At 39.4% G+C, this 16,328-nt stretch overlaps 1 protein-coding gene across 1 annotated transcript; it reads right to left on the reverse strand.

The window, feature by feature from the left end:
* Nucleotides 1-2,725: 2,725 nt before the first annotated feature.
* On the reverse strand, nucleotides 2,726-15,262 carry LOC103438880 (uncharacterized). Its single transcript, XM_029105412.2, has 5 exons — nucleotides 15,134-15,262; nucleotides 13,866-14,016; nucleotides 3,589-4,651; nucleotides 3,047-3,213; nucleotides 2,726-2,941 (listed from the first exon to the last, which is right to left on the reverse strand). The coding sequence occupies exons 2-5, from the start codon at nucleotides 13,997-13,999 to the stop codon at nucleotides 2,833-2,835; spliced, it is 1,473 nt and encodes a 490-aa protein (XP_028961245.1). The 5' UTR covers nucleotides 14,000-14,016; nucleotides 15,134-15,262; the 3' UTR covers nucleotides 2,726-2,832.
* Nucleotides 15,263-16,328: the final 1,066 nt, after the last annotated feature.

The raw sequence follows: 16,328 nt of genomic DNA on the forward strand, positions 1-16,328 counted from the left end.
CTTAATAGTTTAGATTCAAATCAGTTCAGAGCTACCTACAAATGAAACATGCACTACGTCTTAAGCACTGTCATAATTTGAGATCCAATTCATGAGATTCGAATCTTTAGAATTGTCTTGTTTGGTGTTTTTACCATTAGTCATTGTGTACGTTAACACTAATTCAACTTTTTTGGACTTTTGATGGTTATTATTATAATTGGTAGCCAAAGAAAAAAAGGGTGTTGTCAAGTTAAAATTGTTGTTTTGAGAGCATTGGTAATATATAATTAATGAGATTGTGTGTCTACAATTATTTAGATTAGCCATATTCAATCTTTAAATTTGTTAGAATATTTCAAGTTCAGATCTTATGAACGATGAATTTGAACAATAATAATAATGAGATTGTATGTAGGCATGTGAGTTTGGTTGGGTATCGTTCTCAAGGCAAAAAATACGTACAGGTGTGGCTTCAATGTTACGTAGTACTTAATGATAGTGCTTTAGGCATTAGATTTGATTTCCACAATTATTAGGTCTTTTATTTTTAATCTTAGTCAATTATTTTCTATATCACTTAATATTGAAGAAAAATCGAAAAATACATGTAATGCCTACAATTATATAAATCGAATCCAAAGAAGTGTTCACATGGCTTACTTTATATATGCTAGCTAGAAAAGTAATACATATTTGATCCTCTAAAATTGGTTGTCCTAATGGCCATACATATAAAGTATAAACGTATGCATATATTTACAGCACAATGGCTGTGTAGAGAGGTTAATCATGATTTTATCCTATGCAAAGTTTTATCATATGAGGTAATTAAACTAAGACAACAACATTCCGAATCTTGCCTCGTTCTTTTTTTTTTAAAAGAGACCAGTTGGTGGTCTTCATCAATAGTCCATTCTTCTAGGGGTTGGAAGACTCAGAGAGACATTTCAGCATTTTGGTTACCGTCGTGTAATTTACAAGTGTCAAGAATGGCATGTGAAACATGACCTGGACTTCTCATTAACTACTGGGTCACTCCATGGCGGTCCCAATCTTACGTCGTTTAGTTTTTCTTTTCTATATTATATTATTTAAATATTCAGTACGTATGACTTTTTACGTACACACATACATATATATAAGGGATGTGATATCCACACACTCTATTTTACTTCTCACATACCTTTTTAATTTTCAGCCGTCGGATCAAATGAATTAAAGAAGATCAACATACATAAATTATCAATGGGTGTATGAGAAGTAAAATGGGGTGTGTGGATAACACACCCCATATATAATAATAAGAAACCCATATGTTGCAATTTGCATGATACATCTCCATTTAGCAGACAAAATATAGTCACGAGAAAGCTCTGGAGCAAAGGTTCTTTCTTCAATCTAATTCTGTTTAGCCTTATTTAATTAATCAACTTTGTTAAGGAAAACTAAGTCAATTAGCAAAGGGGGAGGGAGGGACTAGTTTATTGTCTGCTTTGACTCGAATACAAAAGTCAGGTAACTTGTACCACATAAATTCACTGAGATTAATTCATTTGCATAAATTCACTGAGATTAATTCATTTGTTCATGTAAGTAAAAGTATCCATATTGTACGTAAAAAAGTTAATTTGAGTTAATAAATGGATACAGGAACCAATGGTGTAACATTAAGGGATTTTTTTTTCAAATTTTTTAAAGACGCATACTTAACTAAAACTATAGCGATATAAACTCTGCAGTTTGATAACCATTTTATTTTCAATTTTTGTTCACTTTCTTCGAAAACTGAAAAATAAAATAAAATTTATGGAACAATAGATTTTGTTAGATTAGATGTTAAATTAGCCGCTAGATTTTGTTAGATTAGATATTAAATTAGCCGCCGACAGGATTGAACTCACACAGTCATGCAAAAGCTCAACTCATTTCCACCACTATAGTAAATGGTCACTTGCTTCGAAAACTGAAAATTGGATACTACTTTTTGTGTGTGTGTATAAAATCGCATAATTGCATGAAGATTTAAATCAGAGGCTTGCTTTCACCTGCAATCTCTTCATGAAGAAGCACATGTACTTTTGTTTACCTATGCCAAACACTAACCACTACTTTAAACCAACAGTTTTGCTCATCCACTTCACCCAAACACATCAAAAGGAGTTTGTTTCGGTTTTCCAGGCCATTACGATCTCGTAGCCATACTTTTATAGTGCTGACCATAAAATGCTTGAACAAGGTCCAACTGCTGCTAAACTAAAACATCCATCCATAAACTCGGCAAATGGTGGTAGATGAAGGAAGTTTGGGTTCTACTATCAAACCAACTGACAATATGGAGAGTAACCCCAACCCATGCAAGGTTTAATCCATTTGCGATGTGAGACTTTGTCCTTCACATTCTCACTAAAAACACCTGATTCTGGAAGGATGGCGAATCGGATCACAAATAATTACAAGAGAATGTGAATCCCTAAAATGTCACCAGAACAACCCTCTATCACAAGAGTGCAACTGTGCGAAAGACCATCCCGCAATTTTACGAATGTAAGCATGCAGAGTACTCGCAATGATAGCACAACCCATCAACCTAATAATCTTAACTCAGCAATGTCTCTCTAAAACAACATGGATGCCGCCGTTTGATGAGTAATGTACAAGAGATAATTAGAAATTTAGATTGTCGAGGAAAAGATGAAGCAACACATGAACCATGTCAAGTATGGAACAAGATAAAGCGATAATCTAGAGAAAGACCACACAATTAAGTAAGGATGAAATAACAAATGACTGGCATGTACATAACTCGTTGCTCACTCAGCACTAGCAAAATTTGAAACTATACTCTTAAGTTCATTCAGACCAGAATTTCACAAAGGCGTCTAAAAAAGCTTTAAATACATCCCAAAGTGGGTTACCTTCTGGTCTTTTGGACTTTTTAGATGCACCTTCCCATGATTCACTGCCCAAAGAAACAATTGACAAGAAAAATTAATCATCCTGAACAATCTTGTCAAATTTCCTAGTTTTGTGAAGTAACTGAACTGGGTTTACAACATATACTTACAGATTAATTCTGTCTAAAGTTGGTTTGCTTCCCTTAGTCAAACTGCTGCTGGTCTGGACATCAACTTCATCTTCAACCACAAGCACCTCTTTGGTTTTCAACAGCTCGCTGCTACCACTGGTACCGTTGATATTCTTTGCATGTAAACTATCTGGAGCTTTATCAGCCTGTTAATATGCACCAACAATTTAACGTTTATTGGTCAATGAATCTGAAATTTCCACTCCAACAAGTTTTGAACAATAATAGGTATACCATTCTTCATATCATTGTTAAGGAAAACAGAGTTCTTCACTCAACATGGTATGGACAATCAAGTTTTTGCTATCGCTATTAATCTAAGAGACAATGGTACAACAGTAATAACATCATGGTTAGAACTAGATAATACGTATCACAATATGGATACTGAACACATCTAATCCACAATTGTGAAAATTCAAAAACATGACAATATTGACAGTTCAGTTGTGAAGTTTGGTTGGTAATTATGACAAAAATGATGAAAATCTACACAAGAAGACATTCCAATTTAAAACTACCTTAGATCCCTCAGTCAGCTGGCTTTGTTCAAAGATCTCAGAGGTTGGAACATCTTTATGAGGTGATTTGACACTAAGGTCTGTGCTTCCTTTTTCATGCACAATACCTTCATTAAAGGTTGAGGAATTTGAGCTTTCAAGTGATGGATCTATGGCATGTCCTAGTGCTTCATCCACCGGGTTGGATTTGCTTTCAACCAATGGACTTGAAAGATTTATTGCTACATTATCATCCATGTTCTTCATGGAACTTAATCTATCCACTGGCGAACTATCAACACAAGCTGACTCCATCGCTCTAGTTCCTTTGTCCTCAGTAGACTTAGTCAAATCTGTTACTACTTGTAAACTTCTATCCAAGCTCTCAGGTTTCCTAGTTACTGGCTTTAATGGGAATGTCTCCACTATTACATCTGCTGCCACCTTAGGCCTAGATGTTGCCAGAACTTCTTCACCATTCTTCTTTGCTTCCATAGGTTCAACTGGTTGCGGCTCTGTACATGTTTGTACCTGCCTTTCTTTCACTTTCATATCTACCTCGCTGCCATTGATTTGTCCACTTCCAAAACTCTGATATTCAGGCTCAGTACAATGCTCATTAGAAACTATAGATTCAACAGCAACATGCTTCTCTATTTCCACTGGTCCATTTACTTCTAAATCTGTACTTTTCAGTTCATTAAATTCTCTGTCATTCACTTCTACTTGAGTACCGTTGATGATTCGCCCATTCTCAAACATCTGACGTTCAGGTCTAACTAAATGCCCATCAGAAGCGAAAACCAGTTCTTCAATTGCACCCTGATTTTGATTGGTGATGAACTGTGATTCATTTGATGACATTGACAAAGAATTTTGTGGTTCTGCAGCAATGGTTCCCAATGGATTGAGTTCCCAGAACTGATCAACAGTCTGCTCCTCTACAGTAAACTTAGCAGGACCAAGCACTCTATTCTCCTGGATTATATCTCGGACAATTTCTCGTACTGTGTAGAAAGATCCACCAACTTCTTTGTGGGTCAGATTAAGTGATGGGAAACTCCCATTGTTTAGTTTCTGGTACCTGTAAGCAAGACCATTAGACAGGCTGCACATTCTTTTCAGAAATCAGAAATTCAAAAATATTAAGATGGATGTGGAAGTCAGTGTTAAATGAGCAAGGGTCGCTGTATCTCCATCGGCACCCGGATGCAGTGTTAAATGAGCAAGGGGGCCATAGAAACTTCTTTTCGAACGACTCCACTCAAAGTTGTTTGGGAGCATATGCTCCTATCAACTTTACCCGGGACACACAAAAGAAGTACTTTGATCCTATTAGACGGGGGAGGGTGAAGAAGCTAGGACAGAAGGGTAGAGTTCAAGAGAGCAAAATGCGTTTAGGAACGTGGAATATAGGAACCTTAACGGGAAAATCTATGGAAGTAGTGGAAGTTATGGTGAGGAGAAGGATAAATATTATGTGCCTACAAGAAACTAAGTGGGTTGGTAGTAAGGCAAAGGATCTAGAAAACTCAGGGTTTAAACTTTGGTATTCGGGCACAAATAGAACGAGAAACGGTGTTGGCATCATCGTGGACAAGACCTTGGTACAAGATGTTGTAGATGTCAAGAGGGTAGGAGATAGAATCATGGCAATCAAGATTGTAATAGGACAAGAACTTATCAATGTGATTAGTGCGTACGCACCTCAAGTAGGGTTGGATACGAGTTCGAAGGAGAAATTTTGGGAAGATCTTGGAGACTTGGTGCAAGGAATTGCTCAGACGGAGAAGTTATTTATAGGAGGAGATTTAAATGGACACGTGGGCAGGGAGACAGGCAACTATGGAGGTTTTCATGGTGGCCATGGTTTTGGAGAGAGAAACGAGGATGGGGAAGCTATCTTGGATTTTGCAATGGCATATGATCTCTTCTTAGCCAACACCTTCTTTAAGAAGAGAGAAGAACATGTGATCACCTACAAGAGTGGGTCGTCAAAAACACAAATAGATTTTCTTCTAATGAGGAAAGGGGATCGTATAACTTGTAAGGATTGCAAAGTTATACCAGGAGAGAGCGTGGCTAATCAACATCGCTTGTTGGTGATGGATGTACATATCAAAAGAGTAAGACAAAAGAACAAGACTTGGAAGTGCCCAAGGACTAGATGGTGGAATCTAAAAGAAGAAAAACAAGTCATTTTCAAAGAGAAGGTAATCACCCAATGTGTGTGGGATAGAGAGGGGGAAGCTAGCCAAATGTGGGATTCCATGGCTAGTTGTATCCGAAAAGTAGCAAAAGAGGTATTAGGAGAGTCCAAGGGCTTTGCCCCACACCAAAAGGAATCTTGGTGGTGGAATGAGGAGGTACAAACAAAGGTGAAGGCTAAGAAGGAATGTTGTAAAGCCTTATACAAGGAGAGGACCGATGAAAATGGTGAAAGGTATAGAAAAGCGAAGCAAGAGGCGAAGAAAGCTGTCAGAGAAGCTAAGTTAGCGGCTTACGACGATATGTATAAACGACTAGATACCAAAGAAGGAGAGTTGGATATCTATAAATTATCTAGAGCAAGGGAAAAGAAGACAAGGGACCTAAACCAAGTGAGGTGCATCAAGGATGAGGATGGAAAGGTTCTTGCTACAGAGAACGCGGTTAAAGACAGATGGAGAGGTTATTTTCATAATCTTTTCAATGAAGGACATGAAATGAGTGCTTCTTTAGGGGAGTTGAGTAACTCAGAAGAGTGTAGAAACTACTCTTTTTATCGTCGAATCCGGAAGGAAGAAGTGGTTGTAGCTTTGAAGAAGATGAAGCATAAAAAAGCAATAGGCCCAGACGATATACCAATCGAAGTGTGGAAACTTTTGGGAGAGACAGGTATAACATGGCTCACTGACCTTTTCAATAGGATTTTGAAAACGAAGAAGATGCCAAATGAGTGGCGAACGAGCACTTTGGTGCCTATCTACAAGAATAAGGGCGACGTACAAAATTGCATGAACTATAGGGGTATTAAGCTAATGAGTCATACAATGAAGCTCTGGGAGAGAGTCATTGAGCATAGATTGAGGCAAGAGACACGGGTTTCGGACAACCAATTCGGGTTCATGCCAGGGCGCTCAACCATGGAGGCAATCTATCTCTTACGAAGATTGATGGAAAGGTATAGAGATGGGAAAAAGGATTTACACATGGTCTTTATAGATTTGGAAAAAGCGTATGATAGGGTCCCAAGAGACATTCTTTGGAGGATTTTAGAGAAGAAAGGAGTACGAGTAGCATATATCCAAGCTATAAAGGATATGTATGAAGGAGCAAAGACTGCCGTAAGAACTCATGAAGGACAAACCGAAAGCTTTCCCATAACTGTAGGATTACATCAAGGCTCATCCTTAAGTCCTTACCTTTTTGCGTTGGTAATGGATGAGTTAACAAGACATATTCAAGATGATATTCCTTGGTGTATGCTTTTCGCAGACGATATAGTGTTGATAGATGAAACTCAGGAAGGGGTAAATGCAAAGCTTAACCTTTGGAGAGAAGTGTTGGAATCTAAAGGTCTTCGCCTAAGCCGATCAAAGACAGAATATATGGAGTGCAAGTTCAGTGCAAATGGAGGCCAAAACGAGTTAGGGGTGAGGATCGGAGATCAAGAAATACCAAAGAGCGACCGTTTTCGTTACCTAGGATCTATCTTGCAAAAGAACGGAGAATTAGATGGAGATCTCAACCATAGAATACAAGCTGGATGGATGAAGTGGAAGAGTGCATCCGGCGTGTTATGTGACTGCCGTATGCCACTGAAGCTCAAGGGAAAATTTTATAGGACGGCAATAAGGCCGGCGATGCTGTATGGCACAGAATGTTGGGCGGTGAAACATCAACACGTACACAAAATGGGTGTAGCGGAGATGAGGATGCTTCGTTGGATGTATGGGCACACAAGAAAGGATAAGATTAGGAATGAGGATATCCGGGGTAAAGTAGGAGTAGCCGAAATTGAAGGAAAGATGAGAGAAAATCGGTTATGGTGGTTTGGACATGTGCAAAGAAGGCCTACTGACGCTCCGATTAGAAGATGCGACGATGGGACAGAGGTTCAGGGCCGAAGGGGTAGAGGAAGACCTAGGAAAACTTTGGAAGAGACTCTAAGAAAAGACTTAGAGTACTTGGATCTAACGAAGGACATGACACAGGATCGAGCACAATGGCGTTCTAAGATTCATATAGCCGATCCCACTCAGTGACTTGGATTTTCCAAGTCTCCAACCGAGAAGTTTTCCTCACTCGGAAAATTAAGGGAACACTACCCCAACCTACATGCTCCACTCAGAAAGCTTCAACATACAAGCTTCAACAAAAGAAAATTCAAAGAACTTAGCGAAGAAGGCTTTGGTGTATTTAACACAATACGTTGAAATGAAGGAAAGCTTATTTATTGATATCCCCGATAAGCTACAAATATGTACATATACAAGAGTCAAAATAAACACACAAGAGGGAGCCTTCACAAAGGTTGCTTAGGAGAAGTCTTAGCAGTCGGTAGAGCCCCAGAAAGAGAAGGCACCGGAGGGGGATCATTTGGAGCCTCAGTACTGGACAGAACCCTAGAAGGAGGAGGCATCAGAGGTTGATCATTTGGAGCTTCATTACGCGGTACAGCCCCAGAAGACGAAGGCAATAAATGCCTTTGGAACAAACCTACAAATCTCTGATGATCAAGTAAAACCTGACCATCAGTTTCCTTCATCTGGTCAAGCTTCCTCTTCATGTTTGTAGCATAGTCATGTGCGAGCCGGTGCAACTGTTTATTCTCATGCTTGAGCCCTCTAATCTCCTGTTTGAGACTCATCACTTCAGCCGCCAATGATTCAACTTGGCGGGTTCGAGCAAATAGGCGTTGGGCCATATTAGACACAGAACCTGCACACTGAACACTGAGAGCCAGCGAATCCTTAACAGCTAACTCATCAGACCGTTTGGAAAGTAGTCTGTTATCTTTGGGAGTGAGAAGGTTCCTGGCCACCACCGCAGCGGTCATATCATTCTTCATCACGGAATCCCCAACGGTAAGAGGACCAGTAGGGGAGACGAAGGATGGGCGCCATATGTTGTCTGGAGAAGGCGGGGCTGCCTCTTCAACAAGGTTCAAGTCAAAACGACGGTCGGAGGGGCCAGACATTTTCAAAGGTGTTGAAGAGAGAAGAGGTCGGACAAATCAAGATCTTAGAAGTGCAAGAATGAAGCTTCTACTGGTGGAGATTCAAGTGTGCTTTGGAACTTAATGCCAGCCCTTATAAAAATCTGCACTCGACGGAGCTTCAGAAATCGAAGAGGCGCCTGCTCAGAAATCGAAGAGGCGTTTGCTTTCTCAAAAGCTGGGCTGCTTAGAGATCACGAGGGTTGATCTCAGAAATCTAAGAGGCGTTTGCTTTCTCAAAAGTTGGGCTGCTCAAAGACCACGAAGGCTGGTCTCAGAAATTGAAGAGGCGCTCGCTTTCTCAAAAGCTGGGCTCCCCAGAGACCACGAGGGCCGATCTCAGAAATCGAAGAGGCACCTACTTTTCCAGCCTTGTCAGCACCTGTCACACGCACACTCAGCTTTGCGGAAATTATGGGCATTCTGTCGAAGACTTCTGGGGAAGTAGAAAACACATGAATCTTACTGTTCAATCACCCACTTCCCACACGCAACAATAGCTCATGGGTACCACAGAAAACTTTGCCAAAGTTCTCTGCCAAAGTTGAGCACGTGAAGCTTGCAGCTCCCACTACATCGCTCTGACCAAGAAGGGTAAAAGAATAGCAAAGAAACAGCACTAACAAAGTTTAGACCCATAAATTTTGAAGGTCTAGCTACCATATTATTACCCACAAGGGTAAAGGAACAGTACCACTGCTGGATAATTGGACAGTCCCTGTGTGTCAACCTCTGTGCTTCGTGGCAAGGTAGACTAGCAAACATGCCCAACCTTTACTCACATTCGAGAAAACACTCCCAATAAGATTGCTTGCTCCAAAATCGAAGAGGCACCGTCCTCCGAATCTCGAGAGCCAGACTCCCAACATGACTACTTTCTTAAAAATCGAAGAGAGGGTAAAGGAACAGTACCATTGCTGGATAATTGGAAAGTCCTTGTGTGTCAACCTCTGTGCTTCGTGGCAAGGTAGACTAGCAAACATGCCCAACCTTTACTCACATTCGAGAAAACACTCCCAACAAGATTGCTTGCTCCAAAATCGAAGAGGCACCGCCCTCCGAATCTCGAGAGCCAGACTCCCAACATGATTACTTTCTCAAAAATCGAAGAGACACTGCTCCCCGAATCTTAGAGAGCCAGACCCCCAGCGTGACTGCTTTCTCAAAAATCGATGAGGCATCGTTCTTCGAATCAATCGAAGAGGCGCTCGCTTTCTCAAAAGCTGGGCTGCTCAGAGACCACGAGGGCCGATCTCAGAAATCGAAGAGGCACCTACTTTTCTAGCCTTGTCAGCACCTGTCACACGCACACTCAGCTTTGCAGAAATTATGGGCATTCTGTCGAAGACTTCTGGTGAAGTAGAAAGCACATGAATCTTACTGTTCAATCACCCACTTCCCACACGCAACAATAGCTCATGGGTACCACAGATAACTTTGCCAAAGTTCTCTGCCAAAGTTGAGCACGTGAAGCTTGCAGCTCCCACTACATCGCTCTGACCAAGAAAGGTAAAAGAATAGCAAAGAAACAACACTAACAAAGTTTAGACACATAAATTTTGAAGGTCTAGCTACCATATTATTACCCACAAGGGTAAAGGAACAGTACCACTGCTGGATAATTGGAAACTCCCTGTGTGTCAACCTCTGTGCTTCGTGGCAAGGTAGACTAGCAAACATGCCCAACCTTTACTCACATTCGAGAAAACACTCCCAACAAGATTGCTTGCTCCAAAATCGAAGAGGCACCGTCCTCCGAATCTCGAGAGCCAGACTCCCAACATGACTACTTTCTCAAAATCGAAGAGAGGGTAAAGGAACAGTACCATTGCTGGATAATTGGAAAGTCCCTGTGTATCAACCTTTGTGCTTCGTGGCAAGGTAGACTAGCAAACATGCCCAACCTTTACTCACATTCGAGACAACACTCCCAACAAGATTGCTTGCTCCAAAATCGAAGAGGCACCGCCCTCCGAATCTCGAGAGCCAGACTCCCAACATGATTACTTCCTCAAAAATCGAAGAGACACTGCTCTCCGAATCTCGAGAGCCAGACCCCCAGCATGATTGCTTTCTCAAAAATCGAAGAGGCATCGTTCTCCGAATCTCGAGAGCCAGATACCACAGACCACTTTTTCAAAGTGCTCTGACAGAGTTAAAACATGTGAAACTGACAGCTCCCACTACCGTGCTATGACCAAGCAGGGTAAAGGAATAGCATTACTACTTGTTAGGGAGACTCCTATATATGTCAACCTCCATCCCCAACGGACAGGCAGACCTGCAAAAATGCTCAACCCTTCATCATATCTGAGAGGGCACTCCCAACGAAGCCTTTCGAAATATTCAGCTTTCTTTCCCCCCGATAATACCTCTGCAAACAAGCTATACTAGAGCAAGAATATCTCATATCATCAGGGTTAAAAGCAAGAGTATCCCATATCATGCTTTTTCCCTGTCTTTTCCTTTGGCCTTGTTTTTACCTGCAAGACAAGGAGAAAGAGAGCAATCAGTCAGCACTTGGAATCAAGCTTCCAGCCAAGAACTGACTGCCTGGAACCCCTTACCTGATTACTTACCTGGCATTGCTCTCGAGTACTCATCTTCAACATCTTATGTTTCCAGGGAAGATTCCGCATCTGCTTGAGGAACAGATAGGGCAAGTGCGAAGGATACAAGGAAGCATGTGGAGACAAGTGTAACAGCACACGTGCCGATACATCCATTACTCTGTCAAAAGCAAAAGTATCCCATATCAGCAGGGTGGAACGTACTCTAGATTTGATGGACTTGTTTTGACCCTCAAATTCTTCAGTCGGCCTTATACTCTGGAGGAAACCAGAAAACCCTCCAGCTCAGTTCAAGAATAAGCCTGTGGAAAGTTACTTCTTCAAAAGCAAAAGTATCTCATATCATCTCTTCTCATTTTTCTTCTCTTTATCCTTCATGCTGCTGCAAGATGGGGAGAAGGTGAACAATCAGTCGGAGCTCTGATTGCTTACCTTGTCTGTCACCTCTTTTAACAGACCCCCTAGCTCGGCGACTTGGGGGACTCCTACTACATGGTTTGTATCGCGCTTGACCAAGCCTGAAACTACAAGTAAGCTTCAAGTGAAATTGATACATTACCTTGTGCATCTCCACCAGTTAAAGATACCACCCCTGGATGGAGGAAGAGTACTTCCAGAGAAGATGCCACATCTACCTATGAGACAGATAAGGCAAGTCAAGACGACTCCACACTCCGATACTTAGAAGTTTCGTGATTACGAGATCATTCTCCCACAATATTTCTTAATGTCATTTGTACTAAATCATTCACTTGTACTCACTAAAGGAGAGCTTGAACCTATGTACTTGTGTAAACCCTTCACAATTAATGAGAACTCTTCTATTCCGTGGACGTAGCCAATATGGGTGAACCACGTACATCTTGTGTTTGCTTTCCTATCTCTATCCATTTATATACTTATCCACACTAATGACCGGAGCAATCTAGCGAAGATCACAAAAAGCGACCGTTTTCGCTACCTAGGATCTATCTTGTAAGAGAACGGAGAATTAGATGGAGATCTCAACCATAGAATACGAGCTGGATGGATGAAGTGTTAGAATGCATCCGGCGTGTTGTGTGACCGTCGTAGGCCACTGAAGCTCAAGGGAAAATTTTATAGGACGGCAATAAGGCCAGCGATGTTGTATGGCACAGAATGTTGGGCGGTGAAGCATCAACACGTACACAAAATGGGTGTAGCGGAGATGAGGATGCTTCGTGGGATGTGTGGGCACACGAGAAAGGATAAGATTGGGAATGAGGATATCCGAGGTAAAGTAGGAGTAGCCGAAATTGTAGGAAAGATGAGAGAAAATCGGCTCCGATGATTTGGACATGTGCAAAGAAGGCCGAATGACGCTCCGGTTCGAAGATGTGACTACGGGACAGAGGTTCAGGGCCGAAGGGGTAGAGGAAGACCTAGGAAAACTTTGGAAGAGACTCTAAGAAAAGACTTAGAGTACTTGGATCTAACGGAGGACATGACACAAAACCGAGCGCAATGGCGTTCTAGGATTCATATAGCCGACCCCACTTAGTGGGAAAAGGCTTTGTTGTTGTTGTTGTGGATGTGGAAGTCAGTGGCAAGAAAATACACAATAACACTACAATATACCGATCAAAATACTCCCATCAACTTCTAACAGGAACAGTTCTCCTACTGCATATACCAATCAAAAGTTGGTCCTACTAAACACTACACAACCATATGTTTTATTAGTTTCCTTACTATTATTTTCTTCGGTTAAATGGACTGTAAAGAACACAAACATAAAATTTTCTTAAAAGAGTGCTTCGCCCATGAGCGGTAGGTCTCGGGTTCGAGACTTGGGAGCAGCCTCTCCATAAATGGGGGTAAGGCTAGCCGACATTCACCTCTCCCAGACCCTGCGTAAAGCGGGAGCCTTGTGCACTGGGTACGACCTTTTTAGTGCTTCAACAAAATAAATTTTCTAAATCATTCTGGTGAACAAATATATATATATATATATATATATATCAAAGCATCATACGTCAATCAATTTGGCAGGCACTAAATCGCAAGAAAGCATTAAATTTCAAAAGTTGGTCAAAATCTCAAAGTGAATATAATGGCTATATATATTGTATATCCACTTCTGTATTCACAATAGTTACATAAACTCAACAGATAAATGACTAAAATCATAGCTTAAATAAGATTTTGACAAGCTTATCCGGAAGCTAGAAACAGGGATCCAGAAACTGTCCATACCTTAAAACTTAAAAGCATACAGATGTACTAGGATCCTACTCAACTACAATATCAAGAGTACAAGGAAACAATCATGATGGACGAGAAGTAATGCTGGATCAACAAATTTCAAAATAAGATATTTCATACAAGCATATAGAATTCATTTATATAAAATTATCCTGAGTAAAGGGTAGGAGAAGATTAGTGCCCGTAATCCTAGTAGATTTCATCAGAACTATATTGGTTACAGGATTAGTGACTTCTCTTTTCTTTTTCACATAAGTTACGATGGTAGAAAATTTGAAACAAAGAAACTATGATGTGATTACTTCTTTATAAAGGATTCAACCATTGCCTTCCTCTCTTCCTTTGAACGCCGAATTCTGGACCTCCTTCCTTCAGATTCATTGTTTTTAGCAAGGGCAAATGTCTGCCCAACCCAACTACCCTTTACAGAATGCATTACACTGAAATTCAAACCTGCACATGTGCAATCTTTGTGAGATAAAGAAAAGTTGCATGTAAAAAATCCTCATGAGAAAACAGACACAAACAATCTAAGACTTGACGTTGAAAAAATTGATATGCAAAAATCATATTTATCTTTTTGGATATTTGGATGATGTCTAAGTAATTAGTATTAGCGAGTAATAACTGAAACAAAAGAAAATGTGAAAAGAAAAGAAACAATGTGATATAAAACAAAACAGATCAAGTAATAAGGAAAGGCCAGTGAAGCCAATTCTGAACATTAACACAGAAACCGTCATGAGTCACATTAGTGAAGAATGGAAGCTCAACTGAGTCATGAGATGAAAGAAAAAAATACATAAAAATTTATACCACCTTTATCTTATTTGATACAGCTTATAGGGAGAAAAAGAGAAAAAGCGATGGCAAAATTTCATTTGCACATGAACCAAAAAAAAAAAAGTGAGCACAATGACACCAGAAACTGACCCAACACTCCTGGGAATCATGATTCGTTTGCAATTTTCAAATGGTATGAAAATATTGGTATTCAAAACAAGATCTTAACTACAGAAGTGTAAGTTCATCTCCTCAAGGGTTATAAACTCTGTTTATCATAATTTTGAATTATCTTTCTGGGTTTCAAAAATTGAATATTTACAAATTTCTGTCATTTCATCTGAAATTCAGCAAAATAGACAGTCACCAAAGCGAAAATTAAAAAGAATCCAAACGAATCTTTTCTTCGATCAACCGAAAGATTATACGGTCAGCTTTGAGTAACTAAGTGAAGAAATTGAGTGGAAAAACATACACTATAACGGGTGTTGTGGGTGTTTGTATATATGTGTACAAAAGAGTCACGATTTGAGGAGGAAAAATCAACAGACAGTGACAGAAACAAAATCCAAGAGCAACCCACATGGGAAAACTTCTATATCAACAAAACCCAACAAATCAAAACATGGATTTTACGCAACTCAAGAATTTGCGGCTGCCATGCCACTAATTATGCATAAATTCCAACAAATAGATTACAAAAAAGAAAAAAAATCTGGAAATTACAGTCACAGTAAAGCATAAATAATGGGGAGAATGAAGAGCAGAGAGAGAGAAAGAGAATCACCTGAAGCGATGGGGAAGGATTAGGTTTTGGGGTTTTTCCAAAACCCTACTACTACTTACAGAGTGAGAGATGACAGAGAGCGAGAGAGATAAAAGAAGAAGCCAAAAGTCAAAATATATACACACACATATATTTTTCTTATGTAATCTTATATATAAAGCCAATGAAAAAGGTAAATAGTGATTTTAGTGTCACAAAACTACAATAAAAATATTTAGACAAAAATATTCTCAAAACAAAAAAACTTCAAAGACATCCCAAAATAATGCATCAAATATTTCTCAAAAAATAATAATAATAATAATGCATCAAATAAAGTAGGGGCATTTTCATCATTTTAACAATATTTTTTTAATAATTAATTTTTTTTGTGGTTTGTTTGTTTGTTTTTTTTTTTTTTAATAAGTACCGCACAATAGGTTAGCAATAATGTGATTCAACTTCTCTATTTTTAAGCATGTTCAAAACATTTTAAGAGGCGTGTAAAGCCAGTTATAAAAAAAGGTATTTCGCACGCTGATAACAATGTGATTAAATTACATTAAATTAGTTGCCAAATGATTTTTTTTTAAACAAACGATATTATCTACACTAAGGGGAATGTGGTAGGCTTAGCCTCACAATTGTTTATTAAATATTATTTTCTCTATTTTTAAACACGTTCAAAACATCTTAAGAGGCGTGTAATGCCAATTATAAAAAAAAAATTTCACACGCGGATAATAATGTGATTAAATTAGTTGTCAAATGATCGTTTTAGCCCTCTGGCCCTCCAAGAAATTAATATTTTAATGAATAGTGCAAGGCCATATTTCTTACCATCTCCAATCGAGGGCCAAAGGTCATAAGGTCAAACATAGCCCTGTCACAAAAAAAATCATCTCCAACCAAGGGCCAAACATAATTTATTTTTTAAATTTAAAAACTATAACAACTTAAATTTAAAAATTACAGCTTAAATTTAAAAACTACAAATAAAAAATTTTTAATATTTTTTTTTAATTTGGCCGAAAAGAAAAATTCAAATCCAACGATAACTGACGTCAGCTGGCCGTTGGATTTGAATTTTATTGGGCTATAAATAGGGTGGATATTGGGCTATAATTCACACACCTTTGAATTCAATCTCTTTCAATTCAAGTTTGCAATGAATTCCAACTTTGGATCCTCTTCGGATTTCAACTAGGGGTCCTCA

This window comes from Malus domestica, chromosome 07 (genome assembly GCF_042453785.1).
Source record: "Malus domestica chromosome 07, GDT2T_hap1".
Lineage (NCBI taxonomy): Eukaryota > Viridiplantae > Streptophyta > Magnoliopsida > Rosales > Rosaceae > Malus > Malus domestica.

Excerpts from the sequence above, each read along its gene's own strand:
- LOC103438880 (XM_029105412.2), bottom strand. The coding sequence starts at position 13,999 with ATGCATTCTGTAAAGGGTAGTTGGGTTGGGCAGACATTTGCCCTTGCT. Across the intron at positions 4,652-13,865 it reads GTTGAATCCTTTATAAAGAA|GTACCAGAAACTAAACAATG; the intron begins GTAATCACATCA and ends TCTTGCTTACAG. Across the intron at positions 2,942-3,046 it reads ACTTTAGACAGAATTAATCT|TGAATCATGGGAAGGTGCAT; the intron begins GTAAGTATATGT and ends TTCTTTGGGCAG.